Below are 23,319 nucleotides of genomic sequence, written 5' to 3'. Positions count from 1 at the left end.
TAAGTAAAAACTGAAAAGGAAATAAATTTATTTATTAATCATGATGTATGAACTAATCTATGCAATTTCTCTAAATTGTTCGATTTCTTAATAAAATTGGTTCGGTTTATAAAGTATGGAACACTCCTAAACGCACATTAGTCCACTTTTTCAAGAAGTGAATGTGCTTTATGTCACACTGTGATTTATATAGTGTAGCAACACAACTTCATTTCCATTACATCAGAAACCTCAATAATGTAGCAAAGTAATACAACATTGCGAGACTGTTGAGTTTTGCAAAGTGCTCAAGGAATAAACCAACAATATCTAACTTTATCATCAACAGTAATCACTGATTCCAATCCACTTGGTTCTTATAATGTCTCCTCCTTGAGCATACAAAACTTCTAAAACCGCCTAGGTAAACTGTTCAATGAACAAAGCATATAGAGCCTTAGTGCCATACTATTTTGACCATTAAGATCACACCCTTTGCAATCATTTGGTGAATATAATACGGTTGACGACATCAACAGGCAAAGCATAGGCTGGATCAATTACTTTGACTCCAGGATACTCAAGGAGGGAAAGCCCTGCACCAATTTGATGAAATAAGACCACTTTGGCTATAACACATCAAGAGAGGAGCTAAAAGAGAGACAAATGAAAGTTACCAGCAACTCCAAAGTAGGTGTGGAAGATATCAACAGCATCGTCGGGTCGGTCTGAGATGCCTCCGTTTTCCAAATCCTATTCAAATTCAAAATTAGGATAGATGAGATGAGAGCTTTCAATCCAAATTAGCTTATTAGCAACGATATGAATTTTCTTGACTTGTTGGAGACGAACCTGACAGTCCAAAATGAACTTGACAAGCTTTGCTTTGTCGATCCAGTGAACTCTATCTATCATGATTAGGCTCGATAGGACCCACCAAGAATAGCAAACCTGGTAATAAGAACAATAAAAAATGTGTAAGAACCAGAGAAAGTATACAAAGGTCTCTCTCATTGGATAGGAGTTTAACGCCTACATCAGCGAGTTTCTCAGGTCGTCCATTTAAGCCCCCACCCTTTAATTGTCTTTCACATAACCACCAACCAAGTAAGTCCTTATCAACATGATGGAGACTCCCAGTGATAGCAAGAGCACCCACACAGCAGAAAACTGCAATAACAGAACAAACAAATAAAGAATAACCGTCTTATACCAAATGACCCTACCATGAAACTGTCCTATACTATTTACACAAGGGTGTATCAGTAGCACGTCAACTACAGAAACTATAAACATCTGAGTATCCAGTCATTGGATTAGTTAAATGGCAGTGATGCGGTTGGCCTTGTTAATTCTGTAAAGACATCTATAACACTAATTGCAAGTAACAATTGGGAAGATGACAGAGAAAAATACTCAAATAGCATAACATACTCTGTCCTGCATGGGACTCTGCTCCAGGTGTGCACCCAAAACCACCATCCAGGTTTTTGCAGCTCACAATGTACTCAACTGCCTTCTCCACATTGATTTTGTCAAGACATTTCAATATTGAGAGACAGCAAATAGCTATGTACGAAAACCTGCATAAACAGCTTGCTGTTAAGTTTCAACATAGTGAAATCACCAACAGGAAATATATAAATGTCTTAGTAATACATGGCAAGGAAAATCACCTCGTATCTATTTCTCCCCACATATCTCCTGAGAAGGATCCATCTTCGTTCTGCAACTTAGCAACATCTAAGTTTGTTTATAGGAAAACATAATAATATCTACTATAAGGCAGGGTTATTCCTTCTTGTTTAACATCATTGATTATTTAACAATATGAAAGTTCCACCATGACTGTTGGTGAAGAAGGACGAGTTAGTGACACGACAAGAAACTAAGTGCCAAAGGATACAACTTGATACTTTCCCAATGTCAAGAATGTTAATTTTGTCAAAGAGGGCCAAGATTTGTACGGCACTGAGTGTATATAGAATATGTGGATCGTGTCCAGTATTACCGGCAAAGCCACCTGCTCAGAGAAGAACAACTTGTTTTCAACTTAGACTGTAGCGACATCTTATGATTAAGGACCAAAATGTGAAACTCCACAGCAATTCAAAGGTTCCCATAGATCTTCTTGCTAGTCCTTACTTAGCAATTACAGCCAATGATTATTTTCTCATAATTGTCAAAGACACCTGCTTTCACAGCCTAGCCCATGTATCCCATTATTTTCATCATTCTATCAGTAAGTAAAAAAGAGCTGATCTGACACTCTCTAGTACTCACCAGATTCATGCTGGCAAGTCATGAGCCATGAAACGACTTCATCTTCAGAAACACAGCCCAGCTTGTCGAGTAAGTCGAGAGTGGTGAGTCCCCAGTAAGCACCATTCATTCTTAGATGATCCATCACCACAGACTCAAAACTCTCTTTCTTCTAGCAAATTAAATAAAATTCAAAAGCAATTGAAAAGAAGAAGATAAGTTATATAATCAATAGTGACTTAAACAGAGAAAATGAAGCATATAATTCTCGATATAGTTTCTAGATACCTTTTCTGCCATCAGAATGTAACGTACATGCTTGTCAGCTACAAGCTGACCCATCTGCCATAAAATATTCACAGTAGATTCAGTAACTTTCGTACAAAAGGAAGAATCACCATAAAAGACTTAACTTGGCTCATTTCAAGCTTAGTTCACTTCAATGGCATATCAGTAACACTTGATCGACCCACATCTTTAGTATGAGATTAATCAAAAAGGAACCTTTTCAAAATCAATACCAAATGCTGCATTCAAATAACAAAAACGAGACCAAGCAAAGACCAACCTACACTACAATTAAATCCTTTAAAAAAAAAAAAAAAACTGAACTAGAAATCGATCAAAACCATCGAGAAAAAGATCACAATCATATAAAGAGAAGACTGATGACCTGGGAGGAAGACGTAGAGCTCATCACCTTGGATCCAGAAGAGAGATTACGATACGAGGAGCCTGAAGAAGATCGGGAAAAAAAAATCTAACCTTTCACTAAAACATCAAAACCTTCTTCTTCCTTAGATAAAGGGTTCTATTGAAACCGCGAACCGGCCAGCTCTGCTGGAATTTCGCAAAAACCAATTGAAATTCAAATCCGGTTTACCCGGTTTTATTAAATGACTATGATTTCGATTTTGCGTTGACTTAAATTGATCGGCCAATAAACAAAGAGAATGGAAACAATGATAGGAAGCTGCTGAATCAAGCAAGACTCTCACGAGAAGCTTCTTCATCAATGGCGCTGGATGCAATCTTCTTCATCGTCTCTCTATTCCTTCTGTTTCCGTCACCTTCCGTCTCAGATTCCACTACTCAGGTCTGTCTTTGAACCTTGTAATAATAACCAGAGATAGCAGTTTCCTTGGAGCTTTTGTCTCGTTATCTGTTTGAAGTAACACTGAAAGCTCCGTCCACTTCTAACATCTAGTTCTTAAGCGAGTAGCAGAGATTTTAAGTTATTTGCTAATCCAATTCGGTAACTTTCAAGAAACTTGAATAGAAAACGAAAAAGATAAAGTTTGGAGATTGATTTATAATTTCTGAAGAAAAAAAAAAAAAAAAAAAAAGCTATCCACAATCGAAAGTTAGTGATAGGATTAAAATGTGTTTTTCTTGCAGTTTTGTAGTGCAGGGGGAGAGTATGGTGTGGGATCTTGTGGGGTTTCATCTACGAGGATTTTGATCAAAGGAGGTATAGTTGTGAACGCACACCATCAAGAACTTGCTGATGTTTATGTGGAAGATGGAATTATTGTTGCTGTGCAGCCAAACATTAAGGTCTAACTATTCCCTTGTAATGTTTCCTTCCTTTTTGGTGGGATTCTAAATTCCAGATTTCATCTGTTTGTTGCTATGTAACAGGTTGGGGATGAAGTCACTGTACTCGATGCTACTGGAAAGTTTGTTATGCCAGGTTAATCAATTCATACTAGTTGATACATTCCAAAATTGTTTCCTTTTGTTTTGAATCCTTAAGTAGCATTTCATCTTCCTCTTTTACTTAATGTAAACAGGAGGAATTGACCCCCACACGCACCTCGCCATGGAGTTTATGGGTACCGAGACTATTGATGATTTCTTCAGTGGTCAGGCAGCAGCATTAGCTGGTGGAACAACTATGCATATAGACTTTGTTATTCCTATCAATGGGAATCTTGTGGCTGGTTTTGAAGCCTATGAAAACAAATCCAGAGAATCTTGTATGGATTATGGTTTTCATATGGCAATCACAAAGTGGGATGAAGGTGTTTCCAGGGACATGGAGATATTGGTCAAGGAAAAGGGTAAAATGTCTTGTGACACATTAATTGATGCCTCACAGTTTTGGTGTTTCTATCCCTTTTGTTTCCCTGCTAAGATGAAACTGAGTGCATGTGTCTCTAAATTTTGTAGGTATCAACTCTTTCAAATTCTTCCTAGCATATAAAGGATCTCTTATGGTCACTGATGACCTCCTCCTGGAAGGCCTTAAAAGGTGCAAATCCCTCGGTGCCTTGGCGATGGTTCATGCTGAAAATGGAGATGCAGTGTTCGAAGGACAGAAAAGAATGATTGAACTGGGCATTACAGGTCCAGAGGGTCATGCTCTTTCAAGGCCTCCTGTGGTAATTTGAGCCCAGCATTTTCTTTTTTATAAAACTACTGCATAGATTTTTTTCTCTTCTCTTATATCCGCTCTTGCCTCTGTAAACCTTTGTTGAAGCTACTAAAATCAAGATCCTTGTTTGACAATGGCAGCTCGAGGGAGAAGCCACTGCTCGAGCAATTCGTTTGGCTCGTTTTGTTAACACGCCTCTCTATGTTGTTCATGTGATGAGTGTTGATGCAATGGACGAGATTGCTAAAGCTCGAAAATCAGGTCTTCTGTTACAACTCCTGTAGGACTAATTCTTTTCTCATTGTATGGAATATTTATCCTGATTTATTCAATCTTCTATCCGAACAGCCACTAGTGGCAATAATAACACATGGGTTGATTTCCAAAGTACCTTCCGAATTGTTATTTTGTATTTAGCTCAATAAAAAAAAAAAAAAATTTGTTATGTACTTCAGGACAGAAGGTTATTGGAGAGCCTGTTGTGTCTGGATTAATCCTTGATGACCATTGGCTTTGGGATCCTGACTTCACAATTGCGTCCAAGTAAGAAATCCTTTAGGTCTGTTAATCAAATGATTCCCATTTATTCTTTCAGAGTTTCAATGTTTTTCTCAATATTTCAGGTATGTCATGAGTCCACCAATTAGACCAGTAGGACATGGGAAAGCTCTACAAGATGCCCTTTCCACAGGAATCCTTCAGGTTTCTTTCCCCACTGTGCATAAATTAGAGATACATGACCTATAACATAAAACTGTAAAGATCTTCTAACACCTTTTTTCTCCTTTTATTGGTGTAATCTCTGTAGCTTGTAGGAACTGATCACTGCACTTTCAATTCTACACAAAAAGCTCTAGGACTTGATGATTTCCGCAAAATACCTAATGGTGTTAATGGTAATAACTGGCTTGACTGGTTTCTTGCTTTCTGTGCTCATTGTCTCTGTGAACCTGTAAATACTTTGAACTTGTTCATATATAGGCCTTGAAGAACGGATGCACCTGATATGGGACACGATGGTGGTAAGTACTTGTGGGCTGTCTATAATCTTATATCTTTACAGAAGTTTTAATCGTTTTCTGTATCATAATCCAGGGGTCTGGCCAAATCTCAGCTACTGATTATGTTCGAATAACCAGCACGGAATGGTATATATACTCTTTCGCTGCTTCTTTTTAGTGTCGAAATTTGCTTTTTCTAGTGAGCTCTTTCTAATGTGTTTGCATTTGAAATGACTTTAATTGTCAGTGCTAGAATTTTCAACATATATCCACGGAAAGGAGCTATCCTTGCTGGCTCGGATGCAGACATTATTATATTGAATCCAAACTCAAGCTACGAGATTAGCTCAAAGTCTCATCATTCAAGATCCGACACAAACGTCTACGAGGGCAGAAGAGGAAAGGTAATGGATACACATTTTAAAAACAAATCGTCTTTACTGATTTGTGTAATGTCTGAGCAATAATAACTTTTTATTTTCTTTGGGACATGATTGTTAAATCTCAGGGAAAAGTTGAAGTGACAATAGCAGGAGGACGAATAGTGTGGGAAAATGAGGAGCTTAAAGTTGTTCCAGGAAGTGGCAAGTATATAGAGATGCCTCCTTTCAGTTACCTTTTCGATGGGATTGAGAAATCAGATGCTAATTATCTATCTTCTCTTCGAGCTCCTGTTAAGCGTGTCAGAACTGAAGCTACATAAAAGTGCAGGTATCTGCATATAGAATATTTTGTACTTTGTCCAAAAAAATGAATATTTTTGTACATAACATTCTGTATTAAAAAGATTGAAAGAGCGATTGTGATGAATAATGTGCATTGTAGTCTGGATTTGAGAAAAACTAATAGTATGTAAAAGTTATTCCTGAGTTAGTTAATTAGTGTCTGTTCTCTTTATCTCAAATCCTGTGTGTATTAGAAGAAAAAGAGGAGACATGCGAAGCTTCTGAGTTTAAAACATGACTGTTTCCAATAATCAAGCTTCTGAGTTTTGTACTTCGGATTATTATTTGTGATGAATTTTTTTGTTTCATAACAAGCTCCCTATTGCTTCTTCCTGCTTTTGGTGCATGAAGTCTTGTTTCCTCATGTTGCACATCACAGTCACGCTTCCGTCTCTTTCGCCTCGGATGATTTTCTCTCAAATGCTTTTGTCTCTCTCGCCTTGGTTCCTCACGTTGCACATCAGGTTGGATTTTCTGAGATCCCAGTAGACCAGCTGGAGGCCGCACAAGTAGACCAGGCTGCTTTTTTAGTAGGTTGATTAACACTGAAAGGTGTTCAGGTTGTGGCACGCCATCACAGTACTTTTTTTCATCGTCCATGTACTCCTCCATGTGAGTAAAACAGTCAACACCGGACACAGAAGCATGCAAATCAATCATAGCCATCTCCACTCCATCCTCCAGCTCGACGAACTGAAGACGGTAGAAAAAAAGGTCAACAACGGACGTCTCCTTCTTCCACAGCTTTTTAGAAGGCTCTAATACTTTGGAATACGCATCAACAAGCTCATTGAACAAACGGAAAAAGCTACGAGTTGGCACCATAAACTCAAACCGAGGGTACGCGGCCACTTCTTTCATCGAATCCATGCCATACCTCGCCACAAACTGAGCTGTGAGCTTCATAGTACCAAGCTCCTTGACTGTCATAAACCCCTTGACTGCGAGATATGCAGGAAATGCCAACGCAAGACTGTGAAGGGGTCTTGGAGGAGTACGCTCAAGATCAGGTTGGGCATCACCTACACACTCATGAGAAGCTGGAGCATCGGGGTGGATACTCTGAGCTCCACAGTCTTCAGTACGCTGAGATCCCACAAGCATACCAGGCTGCATTTGGGTTATACGGTTCATCAACATTGAAAAGTGTTCAGGTGGTGTGGAGTGATCAGAACACTCTTCATCCTCCGTTTCATTATAATCATCCTCCATGAAAATAAAATAGTCAACACCACTCACGAAAGCATGCAAATCAACCATAGCCATCTCCACTCCCTCCTCCAGCTCGTCCAATTGCAGACGGTGGAGAAAACAATCAATAAATCCTCCAGCATGCTTATCAAACTTACTCTTCCCCTGCTTTCCGGAAGGCTTTAATACTCTGGAATACGCATCAACAAGCTTATTGAAGAAAGGGAACCAGCTATTAGTTGGCTCCATAAACACAAACTGAGGGAAACTAACCACTCTCCTCATCAAATCCATCCCATACCTCACCACAAACTGCGCCGTTAGCTTCAAAATACCAATCTCCTTGAGTGTGATGATCCCATCAGGTAATGTATATGAAAGACGGCAAAGAGAGCTTAGAGGCGGATCCATTGAAGGAGGAGGCTCATGACGGTAACACTCGTCAGTAGCTCCATCTTGTTTCTGAGCACGGTATTCAGTAAGCTGAGATCCCAGTGGAGGATCCACAAGCATACCAGGCCGCATCCGTGTCATCAACTTTGAAAGGCTTTTCTGTGCTGGCATGGCGGCAGGATTCTCACCACCACATGTGACAGTAAAATAGTCAACACCACCCACAAAAGCATGCAAATCAATCACAGCCATCTCCACTCCCTCTTCCAGCTTGTCTAATTGAAGACGGTTGAAAAAACATTCAACAACGGTCGCCCCAAAAGCATCACTCTTTTTCAGCTTTCTGGAAGGCTTTAAAATCCCGGAATAAGCATCAACAAGTTTATTGAAGCTATAGAAACTTGAGTTAGTTGGCTCCATAAACTCAAACTGAGGGTTTGCAACAACTATCTCCATCAAATCCATCCCATACCGCGCTACAAACTGCGCAGCGAGCATACAAATACCAATCTCCTTGAGTGAGATCAATGCAGTATTTGTAGATGCAGTATCGTGAGGTCTTAGAGGCTGAGATCCCAGTGGAGGCTGCAGGTGTTTTAGTTGCTTCATCCACATTGAAAGGTGTTCAGGAGGTGGCAGGTTAGCAGCATACTCTTCATCCTCCATGCGAGCAAAACAGTCAACACCATCCACAAAAGCATGCAAATCAATCATAGCCATCTCCACTCCCTTATCAAGCTTCTCCAGTTGAAGACGGTGGAAAAAAGTGTTAAGAACGGTCTCGTGACAAAAATCAATCTTCCTCATCTTTTTGGAAAGCCTTAGTACTCTGGAATACGCGTGAACAAGCCTATCGAAAAAAAAACAAAACCTGCCATCAGTTGGCTTCAAAAACTCAAACTGAGGGTGCGTAACCAGTCTCTGCCTGAAAGCCTTCCCATACCGCGCCACAAACAGCGCTGTGAACTTAATAATACCGAGCTCCTTGAGTGTGATCCCCGCAGGTAATGTAAAAGCACGATTGCGAGGTTCTAGAGGTGGATCCCTTAGAGGAACAAGATCAAGTTGTGTAGCTGGAGCATCAGGCTGGATATCCTGAGGTCCATCTTGACTGTGAGGACGGTATTCAGTAAGCTGAGATCCCAGTGGAGGCTGCATTTGTTTGAGCTGATTCATCAACACTGAAAGGTGTACAGGTGGTGGCAACCTATCAGAATACTCTTCATCCTCCATGTGAGCAAAACAGTCAACACCACCCACAAAGGCATGCAGATCAATCATACCCTTCTCCACTCCGTCCCACAGATCGGCGACTTGAAGATGGACGGAGAAACATTCAACAACGGAATCGCTACAAGTCTTTGGCTCCTCTCTCAATGGCCTTCTTATTACTCTGGAATACGCATCAACAAGCAGATTGAAAAGATAGAACCAGCTATGAGTTGGATTTATAAACTCAAACATTGACGAAACCACATCCTTCAACAAATCCATCCCATACCGCGCGGAAAACATGGCAGTGAGTTTGATATAACCAAGCTCCTTGAGTGTGATCCATGCAGGGGGAAGTGGTGTTGGAGGCGGACCCAGAAAAGAAAACTCAAGAGAAGGTTTAGCAGCAGCTACACAATCATGAGCAGCTGGGGCTCCATGGTAATCGGTACGCACAAGCATACCACGGCTCTTTAAAATGAGGGAAAGGGGATCAGGTGGTGGCATGGAAATAGGAAAGTAATCATCCTCCATGTAAGTAAAACAGTCAACACCAGACGTAAAAGCAAGCAAATCAATCAAAGCAACATCCACTCCCTCCTCCAGCTTTTCCAATTGAAGATGGTGTAAGAACTTCTGAAGAACGGTCTCCACACAATCAAAAGTACTCCTCAATACTTGAGCATACGCTTTAACAAGCCCCACATAAAAAAGTAACCTTGTATCGGTAGGCTTCAAAAAGTCAAACAGAGGGTTCTTATCCACTGTCCTCTTGAAAGGCAACAGAAAATCCGGACCATAACGCACCACAAACTGAGCCGTGAGCTTAATAATACCAAGCTCCTTGAGTGAGAGCCCAGGAGGATATGAAAAAAATCCATCAAAAGAACAACCCATGGTAAAAGGAGTGAAAAGGGTCTGAGCTCCTCAAAAAGCTGAAATTTGCATGATTCACATAAGTGGACATGATCCTCTCCTCAAACTCCAAACCCTTTTGTGCAACCAAACGTGCCGTTTTTTTCACAATTTTCCTGATTTCTGGAGGTGGCTGCAAGAATTTTACATCATTCTGCGACATTTTTTTTTCTACAAACAACAGAATCACCCCAACAAAACACTAAAAAAATCTACTGAAAATAAGATGATCAACGCAGGGATAGATTAGGAAAAACCATGAAGAGAACGAAATTGATAGGAAAAAAAGAAGAAGAGGAATCGAATGACTGAAGACTTAGGGGTTTCGGAGAGAGATAAGAAACACCGTACCTCTGCCGGGTTTCGCCGTGACGTCGAGAAGAAGCGGAGAGCGAACGACTTCTTCTAGAGCTAACACTTGAGAATCAACAATACAGAGGAAAGGAAAAAGATCGTCGTATCAACTGGAGGGAAACCCCAGGATTGGCATTATCAACGAAACTCGTGTTTCCTGTTTTCAGATGGGCTTTTATACTAATTGGGCTTATAATGTCTGCGGCCTACAATACTTATTTATTTGACCGACATAATTACTACTTAGCATTGTTTCATGTTTCTTGGTCCCAGGCATTTAAATTTGCTCAAACAAACATATATATATGTTCACGATGACGCTTTGCACATGAAAAAAAAAAAATTGTTCACGATGACGCATGAATGGTTTTGTAATATTTTAGAGTTAAGATATTAGCCAAACTTTTTTATTTATCATTTAGGAGTTAGTACTAATTCGATACTATTTTTAGTCGTTTATATCTCACACACATTACGAAATTCAAATATCAATTATAACAAAATGATGATACTGGTAAAAATCATTTAGTTTTTAGTTTTTACATGTTTCGATCAATAATTTGATATTGTATCTTTCAAACATTAACTGCCTCATGACTTTTTAATTCGGGAAAAACATGCATATTCATGTTTTCTCCAATCGATATAGTTAATTTACCAAACTAATCATAAAGGCTCGCAGTTATATACGCATCCAAAAACACTTTATAAACATCTTTGGTCATAAGTAAACAAGGGAATCACACTCCTGTCAAGCCCTATTTGTATACTCTATATCCGAAATATCTCAAATTCTTGGATAAAACTAATGAAATTATCTACTTTGGTTAGACTAATCTATTTCAACAACAACAACAACAACAAAAAATACACTACTCTGTTTACTTGAAAATTTGAAATAGATCGTCTAGATCTTATTAAAATAACTTGATTATTTTTAAATATATATATATATATATATATATATTTACATTTTTCTTAAAATTTTCTAAATTAAATCTTACTCTTATATGATTTAAAGAGAATTCGTGCAATGACTTTTTATATACTCGTATTTCTGAATTTTCTATATAAATATAATTTGATTTGGTGGTCGAATTGGTTTTGATTCACACTGCTTTTGCCATTGTTTAAGCTTTGTATCTTTCTGGATTGGTGTCAACTGTTTTGCTAGGAAGTGAGTAAGAACAAAAAATCACTAACACATACAAGATAATTAAAAAGGAATTTAAGTACATTGAGAAACCCATGACACTTTACCCATGGCACTTTAAGCAGTAGGAGACAAACAAACGTAATAGAAAATGTACACATCTCCCATAATCTCCATTGATTTGTAAAAGTTTTTTCTGATTTAAATAAACTAAAAGAGTTTAAACATGAAATGAGTATCACATAATATTAAAAGAAAAGAGGTGGTACTAGCAATCCATAAACAGATAGACTTAAGTCAAATAACATACATCTAGTATGAGTATCACTCGCCTAGATTCATTTTCCTCCAATCTTGCACCTCCATGTCAACTATAGGCTTCATCATTTCTATTGACACCTCTCGTGATAGCTGCCATCTCTCGAAAGCGAAGCATCATGGATTTTGTGTTGATATACCTGGTTCACCCACTTGAGAAGTTGTCTAACGGCGTCTGCAAACTCTTTCCTATTCGCCTTTAAATAAACACGCTAATCTGAATCCTGCGAAGATACGTGGTTGTCTATTGACTATTTGTGTAAATATTCCCCTTGGGATTCCTATAAAGAACAACCGCCACTCACTGCAACGGTTGCAAATCTCTATTCATCTGTAATAAATAAAACCAGTAAAATTAGGCAAATGATTGAATAAGAAAAAAAAATTTGATACTTTAATTTCTTAGAAGCAATTATACCTCATTGAATAAATAAATGGTCAGCTAATTGTGAAAAATGCAAATGGCAAATACAAATGTCACAAATCATTTCTAACCAAAAAAGAAAAGAAAAAACAATTTGCGTACAAAAAATACCCTTATTTTATGTTTTAATTATGAAATAATCTTGATTTAGGAGTAAAATATGTTGGATAGTTTTAGTTTTGGAAGCTATAAACACCTTATTTTCCTTTCATTTGTAACCAAGTTGAAATCTAAAAATCAAAACCTTATATTTTCTAAATTCTTCGTATCATCTCCCAAATTTTAAACTTTTTTTTTTCTCTATCAAGATTTCTCTTCTAACATTTGGGTTATGTTTAGCAAGTTATAGGAACCATGAACGATGGCTAGATTTCGGAATAGAAACCCTAAAGATAGGAAGAGAGTCCAAGAGGCTTGTTAATTTTGTAATTAAAATGACCAAAAACACAGTGACACTTCTTAGATCTTGACATGTTATAGAAGTAGGAGAGATTTCTTCATCTTTCATATAGTAAATAAAACATTTCTAGTTTTATTCATATATTCTCTATTCAATACGAGGTGAGCTCTATTACTTGTGCCACACTCATGTTTAAGCTCTATTACTTGAATAGCACAAAATTCTGCCATCAAACCGTCAATAAAACCGATTGGTATCGGTTTGGTAAATTATTTTTGGTTTTAATGGTTTACATAAAACCGTCAATAGAAATCCCAAAGCCTGCATGTGAAAAGACGGTTTTACCCTATAATTCTTCCACCCTATGAATACTCGCATCTGTCGAAATCAGAATATAATTTTCATTTCCGATAGAAGATACTTTTTTTTCACGGCGGCGATAACAAATCTCCGGCTTAAGGAAGGAGAAGAAGAAGAAGAGAAGCTATGACAACAATCAGTCTTCGCAAGAGTAACACCAGACTCCCACCGGAAGTGAATCGCGTGCTCTACGTTCGTAACCTTCCCTTTAACATAACGAGCGAGGAGATGTACGATATCTTCGGCAAGTACGGCGCAATTCGCCAGATTCGAATCGGTTGCGACAAGGCGACGAAAGGTACAGCCTTCGTCGTTTACGAGGATATCTACGACGCCAAGAACGCCGTCGACCATCTCTCTGGCTTCAACGTCGCGAATCGGTACCTAATCGTGTTATACTACCAGCACGCGAAGATGAGCAAGAAGTTTGACCAGAAGAAGAGTGAAGATGAGATTACCAAGTTGCAGGAGAAGTATGGAGTCTCTACCAAAGATAAGTAATAATTGTCCTCGAATTCGACTGTTACTGCTGCAAATTAGGGTTTTAAAATTGGGGGAGATGTGAAACTTTCTTTATCTGTATGAATTTGGTTATGTATGGTTTGCTCTTTTGTCATTTACATCGACCAAGCAATGAGAAATACATCTTTTGTGACAATTTTTGATGCAATTTTTGGAAACTGGTGTTGAGTGTGTTGCTAGGAAGTAAGTAAGAAGGAATAATCATCACTAACACATACAAGAGAATTGAAAAAGAAGAATTTTAAGTACATTGAGAAACCCATCATGGCACTTTAAGCAGTAGTAGACAAACCAGAAAAGAAAATATACATAATTCAAACACCTCCCCCAAATCCCTAGTTAATGATTTCTTCTTGATCCTTCTCCTCCCTTAAAGATCTCCTCCAGTTCAATCATTAGCGACCCGAGCATATACTTTTTTGATATTTGCTTTGCCTTATCTCTCATTGTGAAAAGGAAGATGAGTTTCTCGACCCCTGTGTGTAACTCTCTTTCTATCTCCTCTCTTCCTCTACTTCAACAATTTGTTCATTTGAATGAAAGTTCACGCCGCTTTTTTGGGATTGGATCCGGGTTTCCTTTTCTCATCATTGCCACAAATTCATCATAGTTTATCCGACCATCCTGCAAAACCCGTTTTTTATCATTAGAAAATAGGTTGGTGATAGTAAGATTGTTAGCTGCTTGTTACATTTGAAGGGACTGCTCTTTCTTACATTGTCTCCATCAACCTCGGAAATGATCTCCTTAATGTCTCTGCCATCATTCATGCCAAACTCCCGGAGGGCTTGCTCCAGCTCTTCCATTGTGATATATCTAGGAACAGAAAGCATTATTTGAGTTGAATTTATGTTTCATAAGAAGCTTCATATTCATGATTAAAGTCTGGAATCAGTTATATAATAAACTGTTAAGTACTTACCCACTGTTGTCTTTGTCAAAGTGTTGGAAGGCTGAGTAAAGATGTTCTTCTCTGTCAAGTCTGTTGATGTGCATTGTTGCTGCGATAAACTCACCATAGTCTATTGTTCCATTACCATCAGCATCAGCCTGTATAATCCCATGATACGCAGAGCAAAAAACAGAAAATTAGTGGCCAGTCCCTTACCCTGTTGCTCGGCATTTGACTAAAGCTAAAAATCTTGCAAGTACAAGAAGGACTCACAGCTTCCATTAGCTGCTGAACTTCATATTCTGACAACCTTGTACCTTGCTTGGCAAGTCCCTGTCTTAACTCCTCGAGTGTAATTGTTCCACTGCTATCAGTGTCCATACCTTTAAACATCTCCTTCAACCCCATGATCTCTTCCTCTGATAAGCAGCCTGCTATCACCTGTCCAATGGTTTCAGGTTTCGAGGTTAGGATACTCTCCTGAGAGTCTTATTCTATTGGGTAAGGGATATGATTGTTACCCGTAATGCAACTTTCTTGAAATTGTTCATTGCTTTGAACTGCTTGAGCCTTGACATCACCGCATTGTCAAGAGGAACATCTGGTGCCTCTCCATCCTCCTTGATCCATGGATGGTCTTCACAAAGTAAGATAACAACATTAGAGATTAAATATTGTTATGCTTTTGACTTTTTTGGTATATTTGTAGATGCTTACTGAGAACTTGGGCAGCAGTTAATCTTTGCTTGGGATCAGAGTTGAGCATCTTCTTAACAAGATCCTTCGCCTGAGGCGAGATAGATGGCCATGGATCACTTGAGAAATCAACATGTCCCCTTAGGATGGCGTTGAATATCCCGTTCTCCGACTCTGTGATCAGGTAATTACACCAAGACATGAATTTCTAGATATGTTTATTCTTTTGGTAGATAGAAAGAAGAAACTGTGGAATATCGATCTTTACCAGCCCAGAATGGTGGGACACCACATAAGAGGATATACAACATGACACCAATACTCCAAATATCTGCCTCTGGTCCATACTTTCTTTTTAAAACCTCTGGTGCGATGTAATAAGCACTCCCCACAATATCCTTGAACACCTCTCCTGTAACACAGCGGAAACAAATTTTCTATGAGTATAAACCATGACCTGTTTTATTTGTTATGCAGGACTTTACAATGATGCTGGTTTGAAATTGCGGAACGGGCAGTAAAAAACCTGGCTTGTAAAAAACCGACAACCCAAAGTCAGTAGCTTTGAGAGGAGAATTCTCATCTTTGTTGAGCAAGAGAAAGTTCTCTGGTTTCAAATCCCTGTGAATCACCCCCATGGAATGGCAAGTATGCACAATCTGAACAATCGTTCTTAGCAACGAAGCAGCTGCTCTCTCCGAGTAATGTCCTTTAGCAATAATCCTATCGAACAACTCTCCACCTGCGCAAAGCTCCATAACCAAATGCACGGAATGCTTATCCTCATAAGCTCCTTTAAGCTCCACAATGTTTGGCTGACCAGTCAGGTGATGCATTATCTGCACTTCTCTTCTTACATCCTCAATGTCTTCCTTGTTCACAAGCTTCCTTTTCGCAATGGTCTTGCAAGCAAATTGATGACCTGTTGCCTTCTGTGTGCAGAGGTGTGTGACACCGAATTGGCCTCGCCCGAGCTCTTTCCCTAAAGAATATGAAGATTTTACATCTTCCATGGGTCGACCTAAGACAGGTCCTATAGGGCCTTGTTTGGTTGCCGGAGGAGGAGAAGGAGGCGCATGTTTCGATTGTGGTACCGAAGCTTCCGCGGTTGGACCAGTGGAATTGGCAGCATTTGAAGCGGTAGCTCCGTTTTCTAGTGTGTGTCCATCTCCATTATCGGCTGAGTCCCGTCCGTGAGAGCAACAATTTCCCATTGTTGCATAAAAGGGTGGGGAGATGGAGGAGGTACAAGCTCAAAGGAGGAAGAGAAATAGAAAGGTTTTAGATTTTGTCTTTCTTCTCTTATTTTTTTTTTCTTCCTCTGGTTTTTGTTTCTTCTTTAGCAAGAAAATTGTAGGTGTTTTGGTTGTGAATGGCTATGAATAGAATGTTTTTTTTTTCTTCGTTGGTATTCGGTTCAAAGGATTATAGGGTTTGTCGATAGGGAGAAAGTTTAGGACCAAAGATTGTCTGTAATTTAGTATTTAAAGTAAAACAACATTTAAGGATTTAAGACAAAGGTTGAGAGCAATTCCTGGGATTTTTATTTTACATAACTGTCTCTTCTTATCTTCTATATGCCAACTACCAAGATTAGAACTTTTGCCTAAGCTCTTTATAAATATGATTATAAATGAATTTCAAAAGAAACTAAGATTTAGGAGAATTTTCATTCATCAGTCTGAAACATGTTAAAACAAACTTTATAATTCATCATGCATGGAATTTTTGGCTGGGGTTAAGAAATCTAATGTATTTAAAGAAAATATACAATTCTGTGATATAATTTTGTAAAATAATATAGAAAATATGCTAACTTTGATAGTAATAAAGTGAAAAAGCAGAAACGTTTAAATGGAAAATGTACAGGGTTGGTTGTAAATTGTAACCCCTAAAACCCTAAACCCTAGATCCATTAGTGTGATCGGCAGGTAAGCGCAGACATTTGATGAGTGAAGAAAAGAGACGAAATGTCTGAAAATCAAGATTGGTCCAATCATTGTGCCGATCTTTTACGTCCGATAATCGAAAGCTTGAGCACTATTGATTATCACCGAGCAAAAAAAGTTTGCTCAGATTGGTACTCCGTTTGGAAAACATGCGTGAAGCGGCCTCTGTATCCATGGCAATTCATATACCATGATGATTCTTCGAGTTTGTTCGATCCCGGAGAGGACAAGATTTACAACACGAAACTCGTTGGAATCTCCGACAAAAGCTACTATATGGCTAGCTTCGGAAATTGCCTATTGATGGTAGATTCTCTTCTCCATTTCTATATCGTTAACATGTTAACGTGCGAAAGAATCAATCTTCCATCAATGGAGACGTCAATACGCGGTGGGCACGTGAGATTCAAACGAAGCGGTGACGAGTGGGGTTACTTCGTTGACTTTTATCGTAAGGATCGAGTGTCTAAAGACATCTTTGGAAGCGAAAGATCAGCTGTTCTGTGGATAAACGAAAGAACAGGAGATTATTTCGTTGCTTGGATTTTCAATAAGCTTGAGTTGTTCACACACAAGAAAGGAGATGATTATTGGTGGAATTGGTATACAAGAGGTGCAAATTTGGGTTTCTTGGATTTGGCTTATAAGAACAGCAAGCTTTATCTGTATATTTCTGATGATCACATCAAGATTGTCGATTTCTCTGGAGATTGCCCCAAAGAAGAAGTCGAGAAAAACCCGTATTGGGATCATCCGTTTGATTACGTTTCAAAACAGTGGGAGTACGTTTGGAAGACGAGAATAGTGATTCAGAAAACAGGAGAGGTTTTCATCATCTTGAGTTTATTAGAAAAGCTATTAAAAGAGACACATTTGTTTTACATCTTTAAGATGAATTTTGAGAGTAACAAATGGGAAAGAGTAGATTCTATTGGAGATGATGAGATGTTGATCTTTGGTCATGGGGTTACACTAAGAGCACCGGTTCAAGAAGTTGGTGATGGAATCAAGAGTGGTTCAATCTGTTTCGTTGAAGATGACCTTTTTTGGCTAAATATTAGTCTTCCTTCGAATTGTGGTGTCTTCGAACTTGCCACAAGTAGAATCAAATGGTTTAAGAGAACTCAGTGGAAAACTCAGTGGTTTGTTGTAGGATTTGCTTAGTCTTTTACTATTTAACAACTTTGATGAAGTAATTTTGTTTGTTGCAGGCTATTTACTTCTTTTTTCTTGTTTTGATTTTTGTCTTTTAAATGGTTTAGCACACGAATTGTAGAGAAATGCTCAAAGGGTAACAACTCTTGAGGGCAAGATTATGTTAGCTGTTGACTAATGAACTAGGAATCTAATCTGAACGCAACACACAAGAAATGTCAACTTTTCCATTAACATCATATGATCAAATATTATTTTATCTTGATACGTACAAACCGAATTTGCATAAATCTCTCAAATCTTTTAATAAAAGCAAAAGCCCTTAGTTAAGCCCTGTCTAGGTGGGAGGAGGTGAAGGAATTACTATATTAGTATGAGAAGTGTTAGCTCCTTGTGGTGTCCAACTATAAAGAATCATTCCCAATACAAGTATGATTGTTCCTCCCATGAACCCTTTTGGTAGTGATGATGCAACTCCAAGGTACGGTAATGGCATTGTGAACAGAAACACTGCAATTGGCACTGAAACTGTTGATGCAAGACACGAAACCACGGCCGATGAAATCTTGAGGAGTCTTAAAAGAGCAATGTTATAGCCAATGTTCATTATCACAAACAATATAGGCAAAAACGGTGCCCCATCACATCCTTTTGTTATTGTCCCGTGGTTGAGAAAGCAAACTGCGCCATCTTTTAGGTAGGTACCGAGTTGATTAAACGGTATGCCCCAAAGTTTTGAAAGAAATGGAAGAAGCAACGCAATGCAGATGGCCTAATTGGCAAGGAAAAAGAACCACCAAAGAGACATGATTACTTAACTTGGAATGCAAGTCAGAGCTTAGAGAGAACAGGGGAATATTTTAGGGTAAAAGATACTTACTTGGAAAGCTGAACCATAAGAATTTACTATAAATAGATCGAGTGAAGCACCCTGTGATAGTAAAAGATCAGATGATTTTTCAGTATTTTAAACAAACAAACAAAAACTTCTATTAAAGTGGTGTTGGGGATTAGGGAATCTGTAATGTACCTTTAATCGTTTTTGGCTATCTATAAAGATGACTTCCTATACGAAAAAGAAATTTGAGATTAAAGAGAATAATTTCACCAAAATTCAAAGGTAGTAACTAGGTGAGTAACGGACCTTCAATACTGTACCTGCTCCTTGAAGCAAGAAAGAGAGTACCATAAGAAGAATCCATAATACTCCGGCTTCCTTCAATGAATGAGCAGCACCTGATCCACTACAGATGCAAAAAAAACAATAATGGTGATTCCTCTTGTGTCCTTTGTGAAAATATCAAAAGAGAAGCACAAAAGCAGATCTAACCTTGCAACACTGACGATTACACCGAGAGCTACAAGAGTGCATCCGAGTATTTGTTTTACGCTATATCTCCTCCCGAGAAAAATAATGGAGAAGAAAATTTGCCAGACAAGAAATGTCTACAAGAAAACAATTACAAAGAATGTTATTAGCAAGAATATCATGAAAACATGGTTTTAACTTTTGAAGGCAAAAACATTTGTCAGCTATTTACACTTAAACCAAGAAGTTGCACAGACTGAAGCATATATTTACTTATACAGCTTCTAACCTGAGATAAAACTGTAGTTGATGGCCCTGAAAGATTCGCTGAATAGAGAAATGAAAACAAAAGAAGATGTTTTGTAAGAGATGAAGGCATTTTTGCTAGCCAATTTAAGACATTTGCACAAAGATAAACGTTACCTGCGGCTGCCATTCCAGCAGCTGCAGCTAGAGCCTCTAAGATGCCAACAATTAAAAATGGAGATTTTGGCACCGAGAGCATTGCATCAGTGACAGTTCCAGCACGATATCGGAAATACAAGATAGTATAATATACAGCTACATACCTACATGAGGGAAACAGAAAAAGAAGAATGTTTTTCTGTTAATTATTGATGTATTCTGTAAATATTTTACCAAACATCTTGTATAGTGAAAAAACTAGATCAATTATCTAGCCACTCTAAAAATTATGGTAAATATTTACCAAACATCTTCAGGCTAAGCATTTTGTTAATTGCCCAAAAAAAAACAAAAATTGTTGACATGTTAAGATTCAAGAATTGTTATCAAACTTGGCTAGCAGACAGCAAACACATGGAAAAGGGACCTCGAAAAGAATAGGTAGGTGTGAACATTTCGGTTTACAATGGATTCCGGTTTGGATTCCCTTTGGTTTGAGAAAAAACACACCATAATCACTTGGGTTTAATTTGGTTTAGTTTCAGCTCACATGCATGTAAATTATATCGTATTGAATCAGCTTGGTTCGGTATTCCACCCTCACAAAGTTAGCCCTATTCAAGAAAATGTTATCAAGTCTAAGCCACAGTGGACCCATAAGAATATTACTAATTAGAGGCTCCTAAAGGGCGGATAATGATATGGACGGACTTTATTCAATTTGGTTCCACCACCTTTTTTATTGTGATAATGTGGTTCCACCAACTTATTACATCGTCGTGTTTTTTCTTTTTTTTCCCCTCTACCATATTCAAGGATTTCTTTTTTTGTAAAATGAGTTAATGCCTATAGTTTGTGCTAAATTTTATTTTATATGATATATCTTTTGTCAATAGAATAGCATTTTGCAAATGGTTTTAAAATAAAAGTGATTTGTGAAGAATATATAAATATAAACTTCGATCAATGATTAATCCAATAGTAAGTGAATTAAATTATGTAAATGCATTGCATGTAGATGCGCCTACAATAATGTCCCAATTGTAGAAGTAGTATCCAAGTCGAAAGAGACTACAAGCCAACTCTGACCCGTTAAACAAGTTTCTTCTTTATTCGTATCTGCCCCTTTGCATTTTCAAAATGTATAACATCACTCCTCAAATTTTTAGATTTATCATTTTCAGAAGAAAAAAATTACTAATAGTATAATCAGTTCTCAAATCTCAAGACGATCACTTTCTAATTTCAGTTAAATCCAATGCGCCAAAAGAATACCATCTCATATTTGGCAGAAACAAAAAAAAAAAAAATTGCAGACGATCTATTTCTAAGTGGAATACCATCTTTTTGTGTGTGTAAATTACTAAACCTGTTAACCAAGAAGATAATCTAGACTTACGAACGCATTTCCTAACCTCAAAATTCATATATATATATATATATATATATATATATATATATATATATATATATATATACCACTAAAGTCTCTAACGATAAAAACTAGAAAGAAAACACGTAGGTTTTAGTAAAAGTTTAAGTAGATTTCAATAGTTAGATTAAGAGATAGATTATACATGATCTAACAGAAAACTAAGAGAAAATAATTGAAGGCATTTTGAGAGTAAGCAAAACAGAAGACGAAGAGGCCAGAGTCAGAGATGGTGGTACTTTACCCGAAGGTGGAGAGTTGCGCTAGGAAGAAAGGATACTCCTTGAGTGGAACTAGCGCGAGCTTATACATCACTCTGTTTCCGACGCCAAACGCCGCCGTAGCCGCCGCCCAAATCACTATCTCCGCCGTCTTAACATGCTCTCCGTCGATCACATGGACATTACTGCTCCCTTCGATCTCGTTATCGCCGATCGCGTAACCAGAAGCGCCTGGCTTCTTAATCTCCGCCTCAGCTCCGTAATCAGATCCATCCCAGGATCTCGCTGGTGACACCGCTTCAATAATCCACCGCCTGGAACTTGGAAGGATCGACGGTAGACGACGAGGATCGGTGTGGTTTCGACGGATGAGGGAGATGGACTGAGGTCGGTTTGCGGAATGGGATTCGACCAAGGTGATCGAGGCGGTTAAACCGGTGGTAAACTGACGAGAAGTCGTTGCCATGGTGGATTAGAGATCGAATGAGACTGGTTTTGAGGGGGAGAGAGAGACGGAACTGAGTTGCTGACTTGGACTTTGCCTTTTTATCTCTCTTTTCTTTTTTTTTTTTAAAACAATTTGCATTATTATTAACACACGCTGCCCAACTTGTTTTGCTAAATACGACAAATGTTTCTTTTAGTATTGCACACTGTTATCGTCGAAAAGACAATTTTAACCCTTATCACAAAATTTCAGATAAATTTGATTTTATATTTTAAAAAAACAAATTACCATAAATTGCAGTTCTCTAATGATTTGTGCTATCGTTTTTTTTTTTATAAGAACAAAAATATTCATTTCACAATAAAAACTAAGGTTATACATGAAACATAATCTATTACATGGTTTCATGCTAAAAAAGTATAAAAATATGTAAGCATAATACGATCAATTCAATCCATAAGCAAAGTTGTTCTGGAAAAAAGATGAATTGAAACAAGATCTAAAGAATCCCTAAATTAGAACCGAGATAGGAAACAAAAGCGAAAGAGAGTACAAGGTAGAAAAGAGTTTGGCGATAAACAAATAGGTAATCCTTTCAACGGCAGTCCAAGCAAGGTAAATTGATGCGGAACCACACGAGCATAATGAGGCTGACAACTCTACCAAGTTCTTCTGAAGTCAGTAGCACATGTCAAGCAACTTCACATCCCCAATACGCCATACTAGCACCACCCAACGCAAAAGACCAAACACAAAATAACCCTTAACCTTTTTGGACGCTTTTCACTCAGCTAACATTAATCTGAAGCAATTAACAGAAGTTTAGGCATTAGTGCAACAATGAGAGAATAAACTTGGGCGCCAAAGCAGATAAAACAAGTGCGACATGTCCTGGAGATGCGTGGAGTTACTAGAGGTATCAGCGATCTAAGGCAGCCCTCAATCCTTTGATCAAACATAGCCTTAAAACTTCATCCTAGACGAAACTAACAAGGAGACCTGCTGAAGCAAAACAAGTCTCAGACAAATGTCATTCACCATCTTCTGATCCACACCTTTGGCTTGGGAGATGAGCTGAAGAATGTTGTCATCAGCGGACTCGCGAAAGCCAGAGAAACCGGCTCTAACAACAAACCACACCAACATACGCACATTTAACAGAACAAAATCCCCAATGAGGACAAGAGCTAGTGATCGGCAAAATTGGTTATTGTTTTTTTTTTTGC

General features: G+C 38.2%; 7 protein-coding genes across 9 annotated transcripts; 3 read left to right on the top strand and 4 right to left on the bottom strand.

Moving 5' to 3' along the window:
• Nucleotides 1–164: 164 nt before the first annotated feature.
• LOC9309624 (geranylgeranyl transferase type-2 subunit beta 1) lies at nucleotides 165–3,047 on the bottom strand. 2 transcript variants are annotated; one of them, XM_021022683.1, is made up of 10 exons: nucleotides 2,915–3,047; nucleotides 2,530–2,583; nucleotides 2,263–2,413; nucleotides 1,886–2,002; nucleotides 1,656–1,722; nucleotides 1,414–1,562; nucleotides 1,016–1,149; nucleotides 832–930; nucleotides 657–732; nucleotides 165–575 (listed from the first exon to the last, which is right to left on the bottom strand). In XM_021022683.1, exons 1-10 carry the CDS (start codon nucleotides 2,936–2,938, stop codon nucleotides 481–483), a joined length of 966 nt encoding a protein of 321 aa, XP_020878342.1. In that variant the 5' UTR covers nucleotides 2,939–3,047; the 3' UTR covers nucleotides 165–480. The 2 variants fall into 2 exon arrangements, with proteins under 2 accessions (XP_020878342.1, XP_020878343.1); XM_021022684.1 differs by having other exon boundaries at nucleotides 185–575; nucleotides 2,263–2,410; nucleotides 2,915–3,037.
• Nucleotides 3,048–3,113: 66 nt separating this feature from the next.
• Nucleotides 3,114–6,514, top strand: LOC9307588 (dihydropyrimidinase). The gene is made up of 13 exons (XM_021022681.1): nucleotides 3,114–3,337; nucleotides 3,640–3,798; nucleotides 3,883–3,934; nucleotides 4,035–4,304; nucleotides 4,414–4,625; nucleotides 4,759–4,879; nucleotides 5,074–5,161; nucleotides 5,242–5,320; nucleotides 5,427–5,514; nucleotides 5,600–5,640; nucleotides 5,714–5,766; nucleotides 5,867–6,023; nucleotides 6,128–6,514. The coding sequence occupies exons 1-13, from the start codon at nucleotides 3,257–3,259 to the stop codon at nucleotides 6,320–6,322; spliced, it is 1,596 nt and encodes a 531-aa protein (XP_020878340.1). The 5' UTR covers nucleotides 3,114–3,256; the 3' UTR covers nucleotides 6,323–6,514.
• Nucleotides 6,399–10,690, bottom strand: LOC9309623. Of its 2 annotated transcripts, none has more exons than XM_021022677.1 (2): nucleotides 10,407–10,690; nucleotides 6,399–10,226 (listed from the first exon to the last, which is right to left on the bottom strand). In XM_021022677.1, the coding sequence occupies exon 2, from the start codon at nucleotides 10,035–10,037 to the stop codon at nucleotides 6,519–6,521; it is 3,519 nt and encodes a 1,172-aa protein (XP_020878336.1). In that variant the 5' UTR covers nucleotides 10,038–10,226; nucleotides 10,407–10,690; the 3' UTR covers nucleotides 6,399–6,518. The 2 variants fall into 2 exon arrangements, with proteins under 2 accessions (XP_020878336.1, XP_020878338.1); XM_021022679.1 differs by having other exon boundaries at nucleotides 6,399–10,188.
• A 2,408-nt stretch (nucleotides 10,691–13,098) lies between these two features.
• Nucleotides 13,099–13,722, top strand: LOC9307587 (splicing factor 3B subunit 6-like protein). Its single transcript, XM_002873508.2, has one exon. The coding sequence runs from the start codon at nucleotides 13,191–13,193 to the stop codon at nucleotides 13,563–13,565; it is 375 nt and encodes a 124-aa protein (XP_002873554.1). The 5' UTR covers nucleotides 13,099–13,190; the 3' UTR covers nucleotides 13,566–13,722.
• A 48-nt stretch (nucleotides 13,723–13,770) lies between these two features.
• LOC9309622 (calcium-dependent protein kinase 17) lies at nucleotides 13,771–16,708 on the bottom strand. The gene is made up of 8 exons (XM_021022682.1): nucleotides 15,701–16,708; nucleotides 15,443–15,586; nucleotides 15,196–15,348; nucleotides 15,000–15,115; nucleotides 14,752–14,919; nucleotides 14,509–14,636; nucleotides 14,303–14,402; nucleotides 13,771–14,210 (listed from the first exon to the last, which is right to left on the bottom strand). The coding sequence occupies exons 1-8, from the start codon at nucleotides 16,386–16,388 to the stop codon at nucleotides 14,115–14,117; spliced, it is 1,593 nt and encodes a 530-aa protein (XP_020878341.1). The 5' UTR covers nucleotides 16,389–16,708; the 3' UTR covers nucleotides 13,771–14,114.
• A 240-nt stretch (nucleotides 16,709–16,948) lies between these two features.
• LOC9307586 (putative F-box protein At5g38270) lies at nucleotides 16,949–18,392 on the top strand. The gene has a single exon (XM_002873507.2). It carries the CDS (start codon nucleotides 17,145–17,147, stop codon nucleotides 18,285–18,287), a length of 1,143 nt encoding a protein of 380 aa, XP_002873553.1. The 5' UTR covers nucleotides 16,949–17,144; the 3' UTR covers nucleotides 18,288–18,392.
• Nucleotides 18,393–18,481: 89 nt separating this feature from the next.
• On the bottom strand, nucleotides 18,482–22,359 carry LOC9307585 (protein CLT3, chloroplastic). Its single transcript, XM_002871469.2, has 8 exons — nucleotides 21,669–22,359; nucleotides 20,011–20,156; nucleotides 19,877–19,914; nucleotides 19,609–19,724; nucleotides 19,423–19,522; nucleotides 19,309–19,344; nucleotides 19,159–19,209; nucleotides 18,482–19,050 (listed from the first exon to the last, which is right to left on the bottom strand). The coding sequence occupies exons 1-8, from the start codon at nucleotides 22,109–22,111 to the stop codon at nucleotides 18,616–18,618; spliced, it is 1,365 nt and encodes a 454-aa protein (XP_002871515.1). The 5' UTR covers nucleotides 22,112–22,359; the 3' UTR covers nucleotides 18,482–18,615.
• Nucleotides 22,360–23,319: the final 960 nt, after the last annotated feature.

This window comes from Arabidopsis lyrata (assembly GCF_000004255.2).
Source record: "Arabidopsis lyrata subsp. lyrata unplaced genomic scaffold ARALYscaffold_6, whole genome shotgun sequence".
In the NCBI taxonomy this organism is placed as follows: domain Eukaryota; kingdom Viridiplantae; phylum Streptophyta; class Magnoliopsida; order Brassicales; family Brassicaceae; genus Arabidopsis; species Arabidopsis lyrata.
Note: the sequence above shows the minus strand (reverse complement) of the source record. Positions and strands in the feature narration are given on the sequence as shown.

Bases quoted from the DNA above. Each gene is read 5' to 3' on its own strand.
- LOC9309624 (XM_021022683.1), bottom strand. From the start codon at position 2,938: ATGAGCTCTACGTCTTCCTCCCAG. The intron at 1,563-1,655 runs GTGATTTTCCTT...CTGTTTATGCAG, and splicing joins TGGGGAGAAATAGATACGAG to GTTTTCGTACATAGCTATTT. The intron at 576-656 runs GTAACTTTCATT...AAATTGGTGCAG, and splicing joins CACCTACTTTGGAGTTGCTG to GGCTTTCCCTCCTTGAGTAT.
- LOC9307588 (XM_021022681.1), top strand. From the start codon at position 3,257: ATGGCGCTGGATGCAATCTTCTTCATCGTCTCTCTATTCCTTCTGTTT. The intron at 3,338-3,639 runs GTCTGTCTTTGA...TTTTTCTTGCAG, and splicing joins TCTCAGATTCCACTACTCAG to TTTTGTAGTGCAGGGGGAGA. The intron at 3,935-4,034 runs GTTAATCAATTC...TAATGTAAACAG, and splicing joins TGGAAAGTTTGTTATGCCAG to GAGGAATTGACCCCCACACG.
- LOC9309623 (XM_021022677.1), bottom strand. From the start codon at position 10,037: ATGGGTTGTTCTTTTGATGGATTTTTTTCATATCCTCCTGGGCTCTCA.
- LOC9307587 (XM_002873508.2), top strand. From the start codon at position 13,191: ATGACAACAATCAGTCTTCGCAAGAGTAACACCAGACTCCCACCGGAA.
- LOC9309622 (XM_021022682.1), bottom strand. From the start codon at position 16,388: ATGGGAAATTGTTGCTCTCACGGACGGGACTCAGCCGATAATGGAGAT. The intron at 14,920-14,999 runs GTAACAATCATA...ACCATTGGACAG, and splicing joins TCAAGAAAGTTGCATTACGG to GTGATAGCAGGCTGCTTATC. The intron at 14,637-14,751 runs GTGAGTCCTTCT...GGGATTATACAG, and splicing joins TTCAGCAGCTAATGGAAGCT to GCTGATGCTGATGGTAATGG.
- LOC9307586 (XM_002873507.2), top strand. From the start codon at position 17,145: ATGTCTGAAAATCAAGATTGGTCCAATCATTGTGCCGATCTTTTACGT.
- LOC9307585 (XM_002871469.2), bottom strand. From the start codon at position 22,111: ATGGCAACGACTTCTCGTCAGTTTACCACCGGTTTAACCGCCTCGATC. The intron at 19,523-19,608 runs GTTAGATCTGCT...TTGCATCTGTAG, and splicing joins GTAATCGTCAGTGTTGCAAG to TGGATCAGGTGCTGCTCATT. The intron at 19,051-19,158 runs GTAAGTATCTTT...CTTGCCAATTAG, and splicing joins CTTATGGTTCAGCTTTCCAA to GCCATCTGCATTGCGTTGCT.